This window comes from Chiloscyllium punctatum, chromosome 32 (genome assembly GCF_047496795.1).
Source record: "Chiloscyllium punctatum isolate Juve2018m chromosome 32, sChiPun1.3, whole genome shotgun sequence".
NCBI lineage: Eukaryota > Metazoa > Chordata > Chondrichthyes > Orectolobiformes > Hemiscylliidae > Chiloscyllium > Chiloscyllium punctatum.
This window is the reverse complement of record NC_092770.1, coordinates 18831224-18849652: the sequence shown is the minus strand read 5'-3', so window position 1 is coordinate 18849652 and position 18429 is coordinate 18831224. Positions and strand designations below refer to the sequence as shown.

The 18429-nt window shown below is 39.7% G+C and overlaps 1 protein-coding gene across 8 annotated transcripts in view; it reads left to right on the top strand.

The window, feature by feature from the left end:
- cep290 (centrosomal protein 290) overlaps positions 1–18429 on the top strand; it is a 138059-nt gene that overhangs the window by 94496 nt on the left and 25134 nt on the right. For all 8 annotated transcript variants that reach the window (XM_072551810.1, XM_072551808.1, XM_072551811.1 and 5 more), the window contains 5 exons: positions 535–672; positions 3529–3750; positions 11103–11234; positions 13880–14025; positions 16460–16615. In XM_072551810.1, coding sequence (XP_072407911.1) covers positions 535–672; positions 3529–3750; positions 11103–11234; positions 13880–14025; positions 16460–16615 — 794 coding nt within the window. The remainder of the gene's footprint in view (positions 1–534; positions 673–3528; positions 3751–11102; positions 11235–13879; positions 14026–16459; positions 16616–18429) is intronic.

The following is an 18429-nucleotide window of genomic DNA, read 5'->3' as shown; positions in this document are numbered from 1 at the left end:
ATTTCAGGCACAGTCAGCTGTTCAGATGGTTAACATTTGGAGGCATTACTCTTTGTTGTAAACGGAAGCTTTTTCTCTGACGAAAACCAGCAAATGTTGGCGATCACAACAGGTCAGGCAGCACCCGTGGAGAGAGCAAGCTAACGTTTCGAGTCTGAATGACTCTTCATCAGAGCTGATGTGAAGTTAATGCTATAGTTTTCAGACCTGAAAGAATAGACAGTCCCACTGGAGTGGGGGGAAGGGAGAGAGGACATGGTGACAGAAAATGTTAGAAATAAAGCCAAAAGGAAAGGAAGAAATGGGAATTGATTCACAATTTGAAGGTTTTGGACTCAATGTTAAGTCCACAAGGCTGTGAAGTGCCCAGTCTGAAAATGAGATGCTGTTCCTCCAGTTTGTGCTGTGGTTCACAGGGCCACTGCAGCATGCCGAGGACAGACAAATGGGCAGGCGAGCAGGAGCTGTGTTAAAATGACCAGCTACAGGAAGATCAGGTTCATGCTATTCTGATTCCTATTCTATGACTTATAGGCTCTGAGTAAAGCACTGTTGGACCTTCGAGCTGAGATGACATCCCATGCGGAACAGCAGATTATAAACCAAGCTGCACAAAAGGAGGGACATCTCAACGTGCAGCAAATTGTTGATAAGCAAACTAAAGAACTGAGGGTGAGTCTTTAAAAATGCAGCCCATGATTATTATTCATCCTGGTGAGCTGTTTTACCAATCTCCTTTTGATTGTTTTTCATGCTGTAACAAATGAGTCCTGTTTAAACCCACCAGTTTTTTTGTTCGTTGTGTATTTACTGAGGAATGCGTATTTTTCTTGGTATTTTTAATAGAGGCTTTCCAGCAAGGAAAGCCAGCAGCTTGAACAACTGAATAAGCGGACCTCAGTGTATTCTGACACAGATTTCCTGTGTTGGATTAACTAAAATTTAGGACCAGTACTGAACAGTTGTTCATATTGTTGGATATCTCATACCCAGGTAGCAGGAAGGGACAAAGAGCGGGAGCGACAAAGAGGGAGATGCTGGAACTTTGGGTGCGGATCCTGCACCAGAGCTATGTGCTGCTAGTACTCGCGATTTTATCTTCTATTTAGTTTCTGGGCTTTGAGAACTGTCTCACTTTTACTAGCTGACCCTGCTTCCATTTAAATCCAATGGCAAAACTTAAAATGAGTATTTAAAATAATCTAAAAGAATTTGTCAGGTACAATATGAAAGTCACAAAATTGTGATAGGGGTTAACAAGATCATTTAAAGTAAATGCAAACAACCTAGTGGTTCACTTCCAGAGTAATAGAATTGGAAATTGCCATAATTATGTTAGCTTTTGTAGAACATTGGGTAGACTACATCTCAACAATTGAAAGAATTTTGGTCTCTATTTTATTTAAGAAAAGGGATAGAAGGAGACACTGGAAAATCCAAAGTATATTTACAGAGATAATGTTAGAATTAAGAGATTATGACCATTAAGAATTGAACAGCGTTCAATTAGAGTTCTATTCTGTAGAAGAGAGAAGGCTGACAGCTGAAACCATAAGCCTTGATATCATGGAAGGTTTTGATGGGGTAGATACAGATACAGACAAGATATTTCACGTGTATAGGCAGACCAGAACTATAGGCCATAAATGAAATGCAGACATTCATAAATTTCATAGGGAACTGAGGAGAGAGAATTTTAATTTGAAAGTGTTTGCAATGTGGAATTCACAAACACAAAGTGTACTGGGGGTAAATACCAGATGCATTTTAGAGCATCCACAGTGAAGGCATCATAGTTATTCTGACGGGAAGAGAGGAATGGGAATAGGCCATTCAACCAGTCATGCATTCTCTACCATTAAATGCATTCGAACTATACTATTCCATAATGTCTTACATCATTGTTAATTAAAGATTTATCAACCTCTACAGGACATTAGTGAGGCAATTTCTGAAATACTGTACAATTCTGTTTGGCCTTAGAACTTGAGATGGTGCAGAAAAGATTTACAAGAATGTTGCCATTACTCGAGAGTTTGAGCTAAAGGGAAAGGCTGAATAGGTTGGGGATTTTTTGGAGGGTGAGGGATGACCTTATCGAGGTTTATAAGATCATGAGGTGCATGGATAAGGTGAATAGCCAAGATCTTTTTCCTAGGGAGGGGGAGTCAAAAACTAGAGGGCATAGGTTTAAGGTGAGAGAGGAAAGATTGAAAAAAGACCTGAGGGATAACTTTTGCATGCAGAGGGTGGTGTGTGTATGGAATGAGCTGCCAGAAGAAGTGGTGGAGATGGGTATAATGGCAACATTTTGAAAACATCTGGATGGGTATGCGAATAGGAAAGGTTTAAAAAGATATGGGCCAAATGCTGCCAAATAGAACAAGGTCAGGTTAGGATTAGGCGAGGATGAGTTGGACCAAAAGGAATGTTTCTGTGTTATATGTCTCTGAGTTTATGACTCTACTTTAAATATGATCAAGGACTGAGCCTCCATTTCTCTCAGGGTAGAGAATTCCACAGATTCACCATGCTCCAAGATTCATCCTAATCTCAGTCCTAATTTAAAGTCATAGAGCTGTGCAGAATGGAAACAGACCCTTCGATCCAACTCATCCATGCTGACCAGATATCCTACATTAATCTAGTCTCATTTGCCAGCATTTGGCCCCATATCCTTCTAAATCCTTCTTATTCATATACCTATCCAGATGCCTTTTAAATGTTGTAATTGTATCAGCCTCCACAACTTCCTCTCCAGCTCATTCCATACACGCACCACACTCTGTGAAACAGTTGCCCGTTAGGTGTCTCTAAATAAATTGTGCCCCCGGCCCAAGATTCCTTAACCAGGGGAAATATCTTGCATGAATCTATCCCATATATCGGGTTAAATGAAAGAGGCAAGGGTGGAACCTCACATGGAGCCGAAATACTGATGTGTAGCACTTAGGACTGAATGGCCTGTTTGTGCTCTGTATATTCCATGCAATGTTGTATCCAGCCACTCTACAATTTTTCTACATTATTAGAAATATCCAAATTTCCCCATTATTATTTCAGCCATTTAACCAGTTCCTGTTTTCCTCCCAAGTACTTGCATGTATATTTTTACTTCCCTTTTTTAAGTTTACCTTATTTTTGTAATCAACCTGTTCAGATATGTTGTTCCACACCTCTGGAGCAGATGGGACTTGAACCCAGACCTCTCAGTCCAAGGACACTGCCACTGTGCTACAAGAGTGCCTTCCATTGCAAGTTGATAGGACAGAGATTTGAATGAGACATCACCATCATGAGCACTTGCCCCATCCTCTTTAATTTGGTTCCTTTTTAAATACTGTTTACCTGTGATTCTTCCAATGAAGTATGTGCACCTGAAGAATTAGCTGATCTGTTCTCTCCCCAGGTATTGACGGACCCTTCTATTTCTGCTCTTAGCAAATCAACGTTCACATTTGTAGCAAAGTACATGGTACCAATTTGACTTTCCCTCAGTTTAACAGTTATTACTTGTTTTGCTTTTAGACACGTATAGAAGATCTGACAGAGCAACTTGCAACAGCTAAGGACAGCGTGAAGGCATGTAAGAGCAAGGAAGTGGCTACAGCAGCCGAAATAGAGAATTTAAATGGAGAACTTCAGAAAAAGCAACGAGTTCAAAACAAATTACAAACTGAGAAAGATGAGCTGATGAAAGAGAATGAGGAACTAAAGAAAAAAATTAAGAGGCTGTGCGACAGCTTGCAGGTTCAAATTTTTATCCATCTTTTATTCTGACTGATTAGAAAGTCCTCTGTTCAATCTTTAAGAATATGAGTACTTCTGAATAATTTTCAAACAGTTCCACTCAAGTTATTTTTCACTAACATCCATAAAATATTGTTGTAAGAAATATATATGCAATATTTGGTTTTTAGTTAAATATTTTTCACATCCACTTAAATATTTTGAACAAGAAATGCAAGTGATTTTTTTCATTCACTCGTGGGACATGGGCATCACTGCTAGGGCCAGCATTTATTACACGTCCCTAGTTGCCCTTGCGAAGGTAGTGGTGAGCTACCTTCTTGAATCACTGCAGTCTACGTGCTATAGGTTGACCCATAATGTCCTTAGGGAGGGAATTCCAGGATTTTGACCCAGTCACTATGAAGGAATGGCAACATATTTCCAAGTCAGAATGGTGAGTGGCTTGGAATTTGGAAGTGGTGGTGTCCCATGTATCTGCTACACATGTTCTTCTAGATAGTAGTGCTTGTAGGTTTGGAAGGTGCTATCTAAGGATCTTCAGTGAATTTCTATAAAGCATCTTGTAGATAGTATACACTGCTGCTACTCAGTGTTGATGGTGAAGGGAGTGGATGCGTGTCGATATGGTGGTCAATCAAGCGGCTGTTTTGTCTTGGATGGTATGAAGGTTCTTGAGTGTTATTGGAGCTGCACCCATCCAGGCAACTGAGGAATATTCCATCACACTCCTGACCGATGGACAGGCTTTGCAGAGTCAGGAAGTGAGGTACTCATGGCAGTATTGCTAGCTTCCATCTTGCTCTTGTAGCCACTGTATTTATATGGCGAGTCTAGTTTCTGGTCAAAGGTAACCCCATGAATGTTGATAGTGAAGAATTCAGTGATAGTAACACCCTTGAATGTCAAGGGACAGTGGTTAGCTTATTTTTCATCGGAGGTGGCCATTGCATGGCATTTATGTGGCGTGACTTTCTTTGCCACTTGTCATTCCAAGCCTGGATATTGTCCAAGTCTTATTGCATCTGAGCATGGACTGCATCAGTATCTGAGGGATCATGAATGGTGCTGAACATGATACAATCATTTTGGATGTAGGTTTGCTTGCTGAGCTGGAAGGTTCATTTCCAGGCGTTTCGTCACCCTACTAGGTAACATCTTCAGGTGGGCCTCAGGCGAAGCACTGCTGATAATTCCTGCTTTCTATTTATATCTTTGGGTTTCTTTGGGTTGGTGATGTCATTTCTTGTGGTGAAGTCACTTCCTGTTCATTTTCTCAGGGGTGGTAGATGGGGTCTAACTCGATGTGTTTGTTGATAGAGTTGGAATGCCATGCTTCTAGGAATTCTCACGCATGTCTTTGTTTGGCTTGTCCTAGGATGGATGTGTTGTCTCAGTCGAAGTGGTGTTCTTCCTCACCCATATGTAAGAATACTAGTGAGAGAGGGTCATGTCGTTTTGTGGCTTGTTGGTGTTCATGTATCCTGGTGGCTAGTTTTCTGCATGTTTGTCCAATGTAGTGTTTGTTACAGTCCTTGCACGATGTTTTGTAAATGACATTTGTTTTGCTTGTTGTCTGTATAGGGTCTTTCAAGTTCATTAGCTGCTGTTGGTGGGTTTGTAGGCTACCATGATGCCAAGGGGTCTGAGTGAGTCTGGCAGTCATTTTTGAGATGTCTTTGATGTAGGGGAGAGAGACAAGGGTTTCTGAACATGTTTTGTCTGCTTGTTTGGGTTTGTTGCTGAGAAATCTGCAGACTGTGTTCATTGGGTACCTATTCTTTTTGAATACACGGTACAGATGATTTTTCCTCTACTCTGCTCTGTGCTGCGGTGTGTATTGGCTCTTTGAAATAATGTTCTGATGCAGCTTCTTTTGTGGGTGTTGGGATGATTGCTTCTGTAGTTCAATATTTGGTCCATATGTGTTGTTTTCCTATAGACGCTGGTTTGAAGTTCCCCATTGGCTGTTCACTCCACTGTGACACCTAGGAATGGCAGTTTGTTGTTGTTTTCCTCCTCTTTAATGAATTTTATGCCAGTAAGGGTATTATTGATGGTCTTGGAGGTTTCCTCTAATTTGTTTCGTTTAGTGATGACAAAGGTGTCATCCACGTAGCAGACCCAAAATTTGGGTTGGATGTTGGCAGAACTGTTTGTTCAAGTCTCTACATTACTGCCTCTGCTAAGAACCCTGATATGGGTATTCCGTTGGTTACAAAATACCGTGCAAGGACTGTAACAGACACTACATTGGACAAACAGGCAGAAAACTAGCCACCAGGATACATGAACACCAACCAGCCACAAAAAGACATGACCCTCTCTCACTAGTATCCTTACATACGGATGAGGAAGGACACCACTTCGACTGGGACAACACATCCATCCTAGGACGAGCCAAACAAAGACACGCACAAGAATTCCTAGAAGCATGACATTCCAACTGGAACTCTATCAACAAACACATCGAGTTACCACCCTCTGAGAAAAGGAACAGGAAGTGATTTCACCACAGGAAATGACCTCACCATCCCAAAAAAACCCTAGTATATAAATAGAAAGCAGGAATTATCAGCAGTTCTTCGCCTGAGGCCCACTGAAGATTAGATTACTTACAGTGTGGAATCAGGCCCTTCGTCCTAACAAGCCCACACCGACCCTCCGAAAAGCAACCCATCCAGACCCATTCCCCTGCATTTACTCCTTCACCTAACACTACGGGCAATTTAGCATGGCCAATTCACCTAACCTGCACATGTTTGGACTATGGGAGGGAACCGGAGCACCCGGAGGAAACCTACACAGACAAAGGGAGAACGTGCAAACTCCACACAGGCGGTTGCCTGTGGCAGGAATTGAACCCAGGTCTCTGGCGCTGTGAGGCAGCAGTGCTAACCACTGTGCCACCCTAATGTTACCTAGTCGGCACTCTCAGCTGAATTCTTGTGTACTGTTGCCGGAATGTTGTCAGGGCCCATCCCCTATGCAATATTCAGATGTTACCTAGTAGGGTGATGAAACATCTGGAAATGAACCTTCCAACTCAGGAGCAAACCTACATCCATAACCTCAACCTGAGCTACAAATCTTCTAAAACCTCCTTATGCAGTCATCAGTGAACATTCCCATTTCTGTCCTTACGAAGGAGGGAAGTTCATTGATGAAGGAGCTGAAGATGGTTGCGCCTAGACACTACCCTGAGGAACTAATGTAGAGATATCCCAGAGCCGAGATGACTGTCCTCAAATAACCACAACCATCTTTCAACGTACCAGGTCTGACTCCAACCAGTAGAGAGTTTGCTCACTGATGTCCATTGATTCCAGTTTTGCTCGGGCTCCATGATGGCACTCTCAGCTGTATTTGTGTACTGTTGCTGGAATGTTGTCAGGGCCCATTGCCTTGGCAATATTCAGTGCCTCAACCATTTCTTAATATCACATGGTGGGAATTGAATTGGCTGAAAACTGGCATTTCTGATGCTGGAGACCATTGGAGGAGGCTGAGATGATCATCCATTTGGCACTTCTGGCTGAAGTTGTTGTGAATGCTTCAGCCTTATCTTTTGAAATGACATGTGGGTCTCTTCCATCACTGAGATTGGGTGTACTTGTGGAGCCTCCTTCTCCAACACCATTCTCGACTGTATATGACAGAAATGCAGAGTTTAGATCTGGTATGTTAGTTATGGGATTGCTTGGGTATGTCTATTACTTGCTGTTTATGCCATTTGGCATACAAGTAGTCTTGTTTGATAGCTTCACCAGGTTGACACCTCATTTTTAAGTATGCCTGGTGCTGCTCGTGGCATGCCCTTCTGCACTCTCCATTGAACCAGGGTTGATCGCCTGGCTTAATGGTAATGGTTGAATGGATTAAATGCTGGTCATGAGATTATAGATTGTGTTAGAGTACAATTCTGCTGCTGTTGATGGCCCATGGCACCTGAAAAATGACCAGTCTCAAGTTGCTAGATCTGTTCGAAATCTGTCCCATTTAGCACATTGAGAGTGCCATTGCTTGTAGAGAAAGCAGCTACTCTGTTTTTAAGCAGCTTGTTTCTTTGTTTGTCCATGACTTTTACAGAAGGTAGTGACAAGGAGCAATGCTAGAATGCATAGACCATTAATTTTACATCAACTCCACTTTCCTATAATCTTGCCATATCTCTCAGTTCCTTTTGTGCCCAAAAATCTGTTAGTCTCTGCCTTCAGTATACTTTGTGAATCAGTATCCACGTCTCTCTGGAGTGTTTGAATCCTCTGAAAGAAGACAACTCTATGTACTTCAGTCTTAAACAATTGCCAGCTAATCCTAAAATTGCTATCCTTAATTCTTGACTCTCCATAAAAGGAACACAACTTGTTGCTACCTACCCTGCCAAACACTGTCAGCATTTTAGAATCCGCGCATCATAGAGACATACAGCACACAAACAGACCCTTAGATCCAACGCGTCCATGCCGAACAGATATCCTAACCTAATCTAGTTCCATTTGCTAGCACTTGTTCCATATCCCTCTAGACCCTTCCTGTTCAAATACCCATCCAGATGCCTTTCAAATGTTGTAATTGTACCAGCCTCCATCACTTCCTCTGGCAGCTCATTCCATACACACACTATCCGCTGTGTGAAAAAGTTGTCCCTTGGGTCACTTTTGAATTTTTCCCTTCTCACCCGAAACCTTTGTCTTCTAGTCTGGACTCCCCCACCCAAGGGAAAAAGACCTTGTCTATTTACCCTATCCATGCCCCGCATGATTTTATAAACTTCTATACGGTCACCCCTCAGGCTTCAACACTCCAGGGAAAACAACTCCAGCCTATTCAACCTCTCCCTATAGCTCAAATCCTCCAACCCTGGCAACATCCTTGTAAATCTTTTCTGAACCCTTTCAAGTTTCACAACATCTTTCCGATAGGAAGGAGACCAGAATTGCATGCAGCATTCCAAAAGTGGCCTAACCGATGTCCTGTACAGCCGCAAAATGACCTCCCAACTCCTTTACTCAACGCTCTGACCAATAAAGGAAAACATACCAAACGCCGCCTTCACTATCCTATCTACCTGCGACCCTACTTTCAAGGAGCTATGAACCTGCACTCCAAGGTCTCTTTGTTCAGCAACACTCCCCAGGACATTTCCATTAAGCCATTATACATTTCAATTAGATAACATCTTATTCTTCTGAATCCAGAGAATTTCAGTCCATTTTTCTCCCTCTGTCCTCTTGGACAGCCCTCAAATCCAGAAATCGGTCTAGTGAACCTTCACTGGCACTCCCTTCTAAGCAACATTTTATCAAAATTGCTTAGGTAAGGGACGTACTGCCTTGTAGGGTGTAGGAATTGGGATAGAGCCTGCAACATGACAGTTGGTATATCAAAACTGAATAGAAATTACTTATAAATTATGTTCATTCAAAAGCCTACCCCATTCGTGGGGGACACACTGATGTCTTTTGACCAGTTGGCTTGGAAATATTAAGTCGCCCAGTAAGGACCTCTTCAATTTTTCTCATATTAGAATATTTCATTCAAAAAGAGTCCACACTTCTAACTGATTCCTATAGATCTAACACGGAGAAGATGGTGCTGAGTACTGAGAACACACTTCCTGTCAACAATCTCTATGACCTGTCAGGAGAGGGCCCCTCGGACGAGTCTGTGCAGCTCTGAGTTATGGGAGAGGGAGCTTGACGTTGAGGTCTCCTCAGAAACATGGGAGGATATCTGGGAAAATGCAAGAAGGATCTCGATTGCAATAGGACCAATTGAAGATTCTCCACAGGGTCCACTTAGTTCCAGATCGCTTCTCAAAATTTTAAGTGGGAGTATCTCCAATATTCCCCAAATGCAAGATGCGTGTGGGTACATTCAGTCATAGCCTGTGGCAGGACCAGAGACAATGGGCATACTGGAGCGTTGTGGTTGGTAAAATAGAGAAGATCTTGGAGACAGAGTTGGAGGTGGATCCGGTATCTTTTCTTCTTGACCTAGTTAATCTACTTCCATTAGACGCATACAAAAAGGCTTTTCAATATCCTCACTTTTTGTGCAACAAAGAACATTCTGTTAGGGTGCATGTCTGGAACCCCCCCCCCCCCCCCCCCCAGGCTGTCGAGCTGGCATAAGCTAGTCATGGAACACATCCCTTTGGACTCTCTTATGATTATGGTGTACGATAAACTAAGAATGTTTACAAGACGTGGCGGCCCTTTTTGGACTACTTGGGTACAGATATGTCTGCCATACTAATAAGGGTGTTTATGTAGCCATGACAGTTCTGTTTAATGAATCGGGTATCCAGAGAGGAAGAATTACAAACACATGAATATTTACAAATTTATGCTCTCGATGGTTGAGGGCTATTACTTTGTTTTGCTGAGCTGTATCATTATTATTATTATTGTCATGATTTATTGGTGAGTTGTTAGTAATTATTTATTTATCTAATTAGTGGGGTTCTTTGTATTGTTTTGAATTATTTGGGTTTGTATTTGTTGTAATATCCAAAATAACTTTTTTTTTTCTCCATAAATAAATATATATATAAAAGCCTTCTGCAACATTGAGTCCACAGGAAATATAGTTTATTGCATGGCAGCTTCTTAGTCCTGATAGATTGTCCAAATATATCTTTGTTAGCCATTGTGGAAACATCTCTAAAGCAGGGACAATCTTTAGAATAGAGAAGACATATGTGATGGAATTAAGAAGATATTAATTAATATACTGCAAATGTTTTATTATTTGGCACTTATGGGACCAGGAGTGTCAAATATTCCAGAAAATCAAGAGGTCCACAAAGTCAATATAAAAACACACACAAAGTAATAGAAACATAATGCAGGGGATATACACATCACTGTTGTCCTGTATTTACAGCATAAATCACTTAAATAATAATGCAACTTTGCTTTAAGTAAAACTTATCGGCAGAGAGCCTTCTTACTTGTATCCTCAACTGATTACTCGGCCATCACTGTATTTGAGGAGAAATTGACCAAAATTGAATCAACTATTGACATTTTGTGTGACCATTTGATTGAATGAGCATATTTACACTGAGGTAAACAAATTTTAAAAACTGTAATAATTGCACAGAATAATACAGTTAACTTGGCAATATTTGAGGTATATCATTTTTGCTGAATCACAGAGAGTGCTGGTTCATAGGTTAAAACAAAGTTTGTTGTATTACAGAAGTGTTTTTCATATTAAGTATATTTTATGTGTTCTGCTAACACCTAAGTTAGATGTAGAAAGATGGACAGCGTATTAATGTTCATGATCATACAATTATCGCAAAATTTTAAGTCTTTTTGACATTAATTCTAATATTTCAGACAAAGACTGAGACTGACAATAAACAGAGCGTAATCGATGAACTGCAGAAAAAGGTTAGAAGATTGGAATGTGAACTCAATCAGAAGGTGACACCTGAGCAAATGGAAAGAAAGGTTTTGAAAGAAGAGAGGGTAAGTTTTCACAGCCTGAGACTGATGTCACAGTTTCTCGTTTAACCAAATATTAAGCTCAAAAACAAACAAAATACTTACGATCCAAATACTTTAGACTGGATTGAATAGAATTTTTGGCCTGACAATTTGTTTTGATATAAATTAAATTCAGACTTGCTCCTTAATAATATTGTGTAAACCTACTCCTGTTTCCCTTTCCATAAATATTTGATAAATGCCTTTTGTTTCTTGCTGAAACACAGAATAATGTGACAGAAACCAGTTTCTAAATAGTCCTGCAGACCATACTTTCAAAGAAACATTTTGACAATGAAAAATAAAAATCCAAATACACTCTTGTGTTTTAACATAGTCTGTCAGTCAGCATTCTGTTTGTAGCTCTCTTGCCTTTTTGTGAGAAAGCTATGGATTTAAGTCCCATTCCAAGACTTGAGCACAACATTCTAGGCTGACAGGCTATAGTCCCGAGAAAGTGCTGCATTGTCAGGGGCCATATTTCAGATGAAACATTTTAATGAAGACCTCATCTGCTCCTCAGATGACATATTAAATCAAAGCCCCAATTTCCCTCTTGGGTGGATGTGGAAGATCCCATGAAGTATCAAGTGTCATCCACAGGTGTCCTGACCAATATTTATCCCTTGATCAGCATCACATTATCTGTCCGTTTTCATATTCCTATTTTTGTGAGTTAGTCATGCACATATTAGCAGGTACATTTCCTACACTACAGCAATGACTACAGTCAAAAACAACTTCATTAGCTACAGAAAAGTTTGAGATATCTGATTATTGTGAAAGGCACTATATAAATGCAGGTCTTTATTTCATTAACAGAACTATACACAGTAACAAAGGAAGTTCTTTTGATTGTAAATGAAGGATAATGTTGCAAACCCTTCTGTTGCAAACTTTGTCAACAAATTAATGTCTTACTATACCTTTATCAAATATCTTACTTCTGAATTCTCAATATTAAATAAGTGTACTTTATTTTGAGCAAGGTGGATATGTGAAGACTAGGTTCAAACTGTTTTCTCAATGGATTAGAGCTTGATTGACTACTATAGGCACCAGTAGCCTTTAGGCATGTTGCCATGGCAGCTCTACACTAGAGTCTCTTGACACACAATCAACAAAAATTAAAGCACTACTGCTGGAGTTCTTTTTGACAACGATAAGTAGCTGTTTAAAACAGAATTTAATTAACCAAGTTTGCAATTGAGGCTGCATAAAAAGGTGCTGTGTTTTGTTTTCTCTTTTGATAAGGACCAGATATTGTAATGTAACTTTTTTGATCTTCATTTGTACCCACTGGCGGCTATACTGGATTTGCACTGAGGTAGTTCTTAAGTGGTCAGTCAGCTTTAGGTTTCAAGAGCAGCAAACAAAATTGCTGGAAATGTAACAGCAAGTTCGCTACTCATCCTCCCACAACTCTCCCCAAACAATATTATATGACCAGTATATAGTATGTCTAAACCCTAATAAATTACGGTGAGGAAGAGATATGTTGTGGGTTTCAGTTCACCAGAAATTGTTGGACAATTGTTGCCACTCCACCATTAATTTTGAATAAAACCCGTTATCACCTTGCCTTGGGTTTCCTCATTGTGTGTCCTGAAATTGCTGGATCTGCACCACAAAGACAGATAAATTTCAACACAAATGTTTAAAGCTGATAATTTATGTCTGGAGCACTGTGTTAATGGTGTAATTTTTCTTTCCCACATACCATTAAACTTGAAAGTTCCAAAAGCAAGCATCCAAAACTATGGAGCCTCACTCACCAAGTTAGCAGATTGTTCCCAGAAGTTTCTTAAATTGAAATTTTCTTTTACTGTCTCTTTCTCTCTTTTGTTTAATTCTGCCTTTTTTTTCTTCTTTATTTCTTTCTTGCTGTCTTCATGTGACTCCAATTCACTTGAATTCCTTCTGTCATACTCTTATTTTTCCCTATCCCTAAGTTTAATTGCTTAAGAAGGTAGATGATGGGTCCAGACATTTAGGAGTTGCCTTGTTCCCTGCTATTCAATTCTCAATTGTAGCATTAACATTATACAATAAGCATACTCTTCATTTCTGTTTTTCATGCTAGTGTATAAATTGACATTTATCCATGTTGTACTGCATCTGCATTGTGTTTGCCCAGTCAGTCAACTTTCCAAATCATCTTGAAACCTCCTTGCAAACTCCTCACAACTGACAGCTTAGTTTTCTATCGTCAACGAATTTGGTAATGTTGCATTTTGCTTCCCTTATCCAGGTCATTTATACAATACTGTGGCCAAAGCACTGATTTGGCACCCCACTAGTCACTGCCTGCCATTCAGAAAACAAAACATTTATTACCAGTTTTGTTTTTGTCAATGAATTCTCAATCCATAACAATATATTGCCCCATATCCTATCTACTTCTAACTTACTCCTTGTGAGGGATCTTACCAAAAGCCTTTTGAAAATCCAAATACACCACATCCACTGTTTTGTCCTCATCTATTCTACTAGTTACATCTTTAAAAAACTCCAGTAGATTTGTTAGTCTTCTCTCTTCTACAAAGAGCCTCTGTTTTTACCTTTCTTAAAATAAATCAATCATAACTGAAGTAAACCGTATTTTACATGAAACCTTTATACTGCAGACTTCAAAAGAGGAAATAGTGAGGTGGGAAGAAGGCAAGAAGTGGCAGGCCAGATTGGAAGGATTGAAACATAAGCTGAAAGAAAAGGAGAAGGAGCTGGAAACTGTGACCAAGCAGATCACCACTTTAAAGGAATTATATGCAAAGTAAGTCTTTAGTTTTGTATGTTATTTCTCATCCTAATATACACTAGTAACTACTCTTTTTGCTTGCATTATGGAATTAGCTGGCAGGTTTGTCTTAAAACAGACTATGTAATCAAATAGTTTCTGCCAGTAAATTTAACTACCGAAGCATTAAATGTATTTGATATGGGCTATAAAGTGCTTTGTCATTTCCAAGCAAAGATAATTGGCAGAAGAATATTATTATACACCAAGTTGTCAAGATTTTTAAAAGTTCAGGTGTACTTTGCTTAATGTTGTCTTCTCCCTTTTTCACAGTGGCTGTCTCACCTGTTAGTATCTCATCTGTTTTGAAATGATCAGTCAATTTTATGGACAGCTCGTCTGTTTTGCCAGTTTAAAAGATCAATTGTGTTTGGTGGTATTATCTGCAATTAGAGAGTGAATTATTTCAGATGCTGATTCCATCCAGTGTGACCTCTCTGCTTCCACCACCAGTCCAAGTACTAAATGACTTAGATTTTCTTCCAGTTCTCAGATGCTAAAGCTATAGTCCACACTTTCATCATGTCCAGGATTGTTTTGTTGAACGTTCTCTTCACAGGTTTCCTCCTTTGCATCTTTTAGAGAACTCAGTCAATCTCATACTCTGCAGAATACTGCTTTGCAAGCTTCCAGCACTCCACCATCCCACTAGTTAATGAGTTCCAATGACAGTTTGCTCCTCTATCTTCCTTTCAAGACTCTTGTCCTCATTTACAATTACTTCCACAGTCTAATCTCTGCTAACCTGAATAACTGTTTCCACCCTTATATCTCAGCATTCACCACCTGCTCTGTCTCTGCTTTAATGTCTGGTCTCCAACTCTCCACTATTATATCAGTGGTTAATGTTTTGGTCACTATGTATTTGCTCCCTGTGACTTCCACTTACAACATTGACTTCTAAAAGCCTCATTAAACCCATATCTTTAATGTTTTTGTCCTTTTCCATTAATTACCCATCTATAATTGATGTCCTCTTTTTGTCCTTTTCAAGCACTTTGAGTTATTCTCCTACATGAACATTGCAATAAACATAAAGAATTTTGGCATTTTAATGTGGTTTGTGCTGCTTTTGTTTTGTGTTTAATCTCCTAATTTGGTATATCTCTTAAATCTGCTGTATGCTTGAATATCCTTAAAGCCTCATGTCTATCTCCTTCAAGTTTATTTAGCACTACAGCCATAATGAATCTGTTTTCCTAGTTGTTAGATTTACAGTAAAATATGTGTGAATCAATCCCATGTTAATAGTATTAGATGCCGATTTAATTCTGATTTAACTGATTTGAACCTAATCTTAACTCTTAAATAATAATTTACATCTGGTCAACTTATCCCTTTGGAATGAAGGGACTTGCTTTATGTATGATTGTCTCTAGATTTTCTTGCAGGAGCATTTCAGTGAAAGAGAAATGTACATTGATGATTAGTTAAGGGTAGACGCATTTGTTAAAGTTAATTTTCTTAGCTTAAATTTTTAATTGCAATTCAATTTTTATAGCCTTTAAGTTCATAGTTCCAAAGTTTCCTATACATTTCTAATATTGTTTTATTAAAATGTAGAGTTAAAAAAAACAAGTGGCACCATCTAACACAAGCATCATTAAATGTTTAATTTTTTTTTAAAACTAAGAGGAGTAATCATTTAAATTTCCTATAGCATTATCTCCAGTCAATAGAAAAAGTATATATGTGTAAATAAATGGTGATAATAGGAAAATTTCAGTAATGTACTCTACAGAGCTATCTACTGCTCATGACGCATCCTGTTTATATTTTAAAAACTGAATAGGAAATTATAGAATCCATCATAGAATTTCAGAGTATCATAGAGTCCCTACAGTGTGGAAACAGGCCATTTGGCCCAACAAGTCCACTCTGACCCTCTGAAGAGCAACCCACCCAGACCCATTCCCCTACCCAATTACTCTACATTTCCCCTTACTAAAGCACCTAACCTACACATCCCTGAACACTATGGGCAATTTAGCATGGCCAATTCACCTAATTTGCACATTTTTGGATTGTGCAAAGAAACCGGAGCACCCAGAGGAAACCCACGCAGACACAGGGAGAATGTGCAAACTCCACACAGACAGTCACCCGAGGCTGGAATCCAACCCGGGTCCCTGGCACTATGAGGCAGCAGTGCTAACCGCTGAGCCACTGTGCCGCCCACAAAGAGTCCTTCATGGTAACATTAACCTGTGTGGAAATGACCCCACACTGTCGTGCATCCTACTGCTTTGTAAACCGACCATCCAGTCAACTGAGTCAAACTAACCCACTAATGTTAATAGTCAGGTATGCTTGAAAATTCTGACAATAGGAAATTAGTGTTGGAGGCAGATAGTGTCCCCATACATGGTCTTCATTAACATGAGGATGTTAAATGTGTATTCCTTGGCAGGGCTGATCAGGAAAAGGCAATTTTACAGAAGAAACTGAAAGCTCGTGGAATTACAGCTGACCAGGTAATAGGTGTCAGATCCATGGAATGCGACCGAGAGATTGAAGATTTAAAGAGAAAGAATACAGAGTTTCAAGATCAGATTGTGAGAATGAGGTGGGTAATGAGATAGATTGCTTTAAAATTATTGTTGCAAATATTTAGTTTACAGTGCCTCCATTTTAATGAAATGTTTTGGTTTGGGAATTAAAGTTTAAGTGTAGGAAATAGGATAAATCCAATTGAAGCAAATGGAAATGTGTTACACTTAAAGGAGCCAGTGTTGGACTGGGGTGGACAAAGTTAAAAATCTCACAACACCTGGTTATAGTCCAATAGGATTATTTGGAAACACTAGCTTTTGGAGCGCTGCTCCTTCATCTGGTGGTTGCAGAGCATAAGATCATAAGACACAGAATTTATAGCAAACGATTACAGTGTCATGCAACTGAAATGATATATCGAACAAACCTGGATTTTTGTTAAATTTTTCATCTTTTAGATTGGATTGCAGCTTTCGGTTCATTAATATGTAAATCCCAGAGCTTCTTTTAGTCACCTTCTCGACATAACTTAATATTTTATAGCTGAGCTGAGCAGCGATGTCATCTTTTGTTATAAAACCTTAAGTTATCTCAAGAAGGTTACTTAAAAGAAGTTCGAGGATTTAAGTATTAATGAACTGAAACCTGCACCCATTCTAAAAGATGAAAGACTTAACAACAATCCAGGTTTGTTCAATATATCATTTCAGTTGCATGACACTGTAATCTTTAAATTCTATGTCTTATGATCTTATGCTCCACAGCCACCTGATGAAGGAGCAGGACTTCAAAAGCTAGTGTTTCCAAATAAACCTGTTGGACTATAACCTGGTGTTGTGCGATTTTTAACTTGGTACACTTAAAGGTTTGAGATCATGCTTCTTTAAGGGGTTGGCAACTATAAAAATCTTTGAGCTGGCTGCTGAGCTGGAGGAGTGGTGACTACAAAGTAGTTACAATCCAGATCGAGTTGGAGCTAAATTAGTTTAAAAGCCTATAGTTGACCCTGAAGGTTAGATTCACGACACCACAGAGCAGGCTTTATCATTATGAAGATGAGTAGTGCTTAAGAAGGTATTCTTATTTCAGTGTATTGGAGTGTTTGTCAGGAGAAACATTAATTGCAGATTTGAGATGGGAGAGAACATCAGTAGAAGAAGTGTGTCCAGGCTGCACAAACACTCCAGACTCCAGGCAGTTAGGGTTCAGGATGAATCCCAAGGAGTGGACCCAATCTCATTATGTTCATATTCTACTCCTGGAAATAAGGACATGAAACATTCTTTTATTCCTTCATGGAATGTGGGCATTGATGGCAAGGCCAGGATTTCTTGCTCATTCCTAATTGCCCTTGATAAAGTGGTGCTAAGCTGCCTCCTTAAACTGCTCTAGTCTATGTGGGCTAGATACAAGCAGAGTACTATTAAGGAGGGAGTGCCAAGCTTTTGACCCAGTGACAGCGAAGGAACGGTGGTATAGTTCCAAGTCAGGATGGTGTGCTGGAGGATTTTGGAGAGCTTTTGAGGTGCTTATGTTCACATGTATCTGCTCCTATTGATTTCTCTGTGGTAGAGATCATGGGTTTAGAAGGTGCTTTCACAGGAGCCTTGGGGAGTTGCTGTAGTGCACCTTGGAGATGGTACATAGTGTTGCCACTGCAGAGGAGGGAGCGAATATTTGAGGCGGTGGGTGGGATACCAGTCAAGAGGGCTGCTTTGTTCTGAATGATGTTGAACTTCCTGGTTGTTGTTGGAATTGCATTCATCCAGGCAAGTTAGGAAGTATTCTGTCACACTCCTGATTTATGTCTTGTACATGGACATGTTTTGGTGAATCAGGTGCTGAGTTACTTGCTGCAGAAGTCCGAGCGTCTTAGCAGCTCTTGTA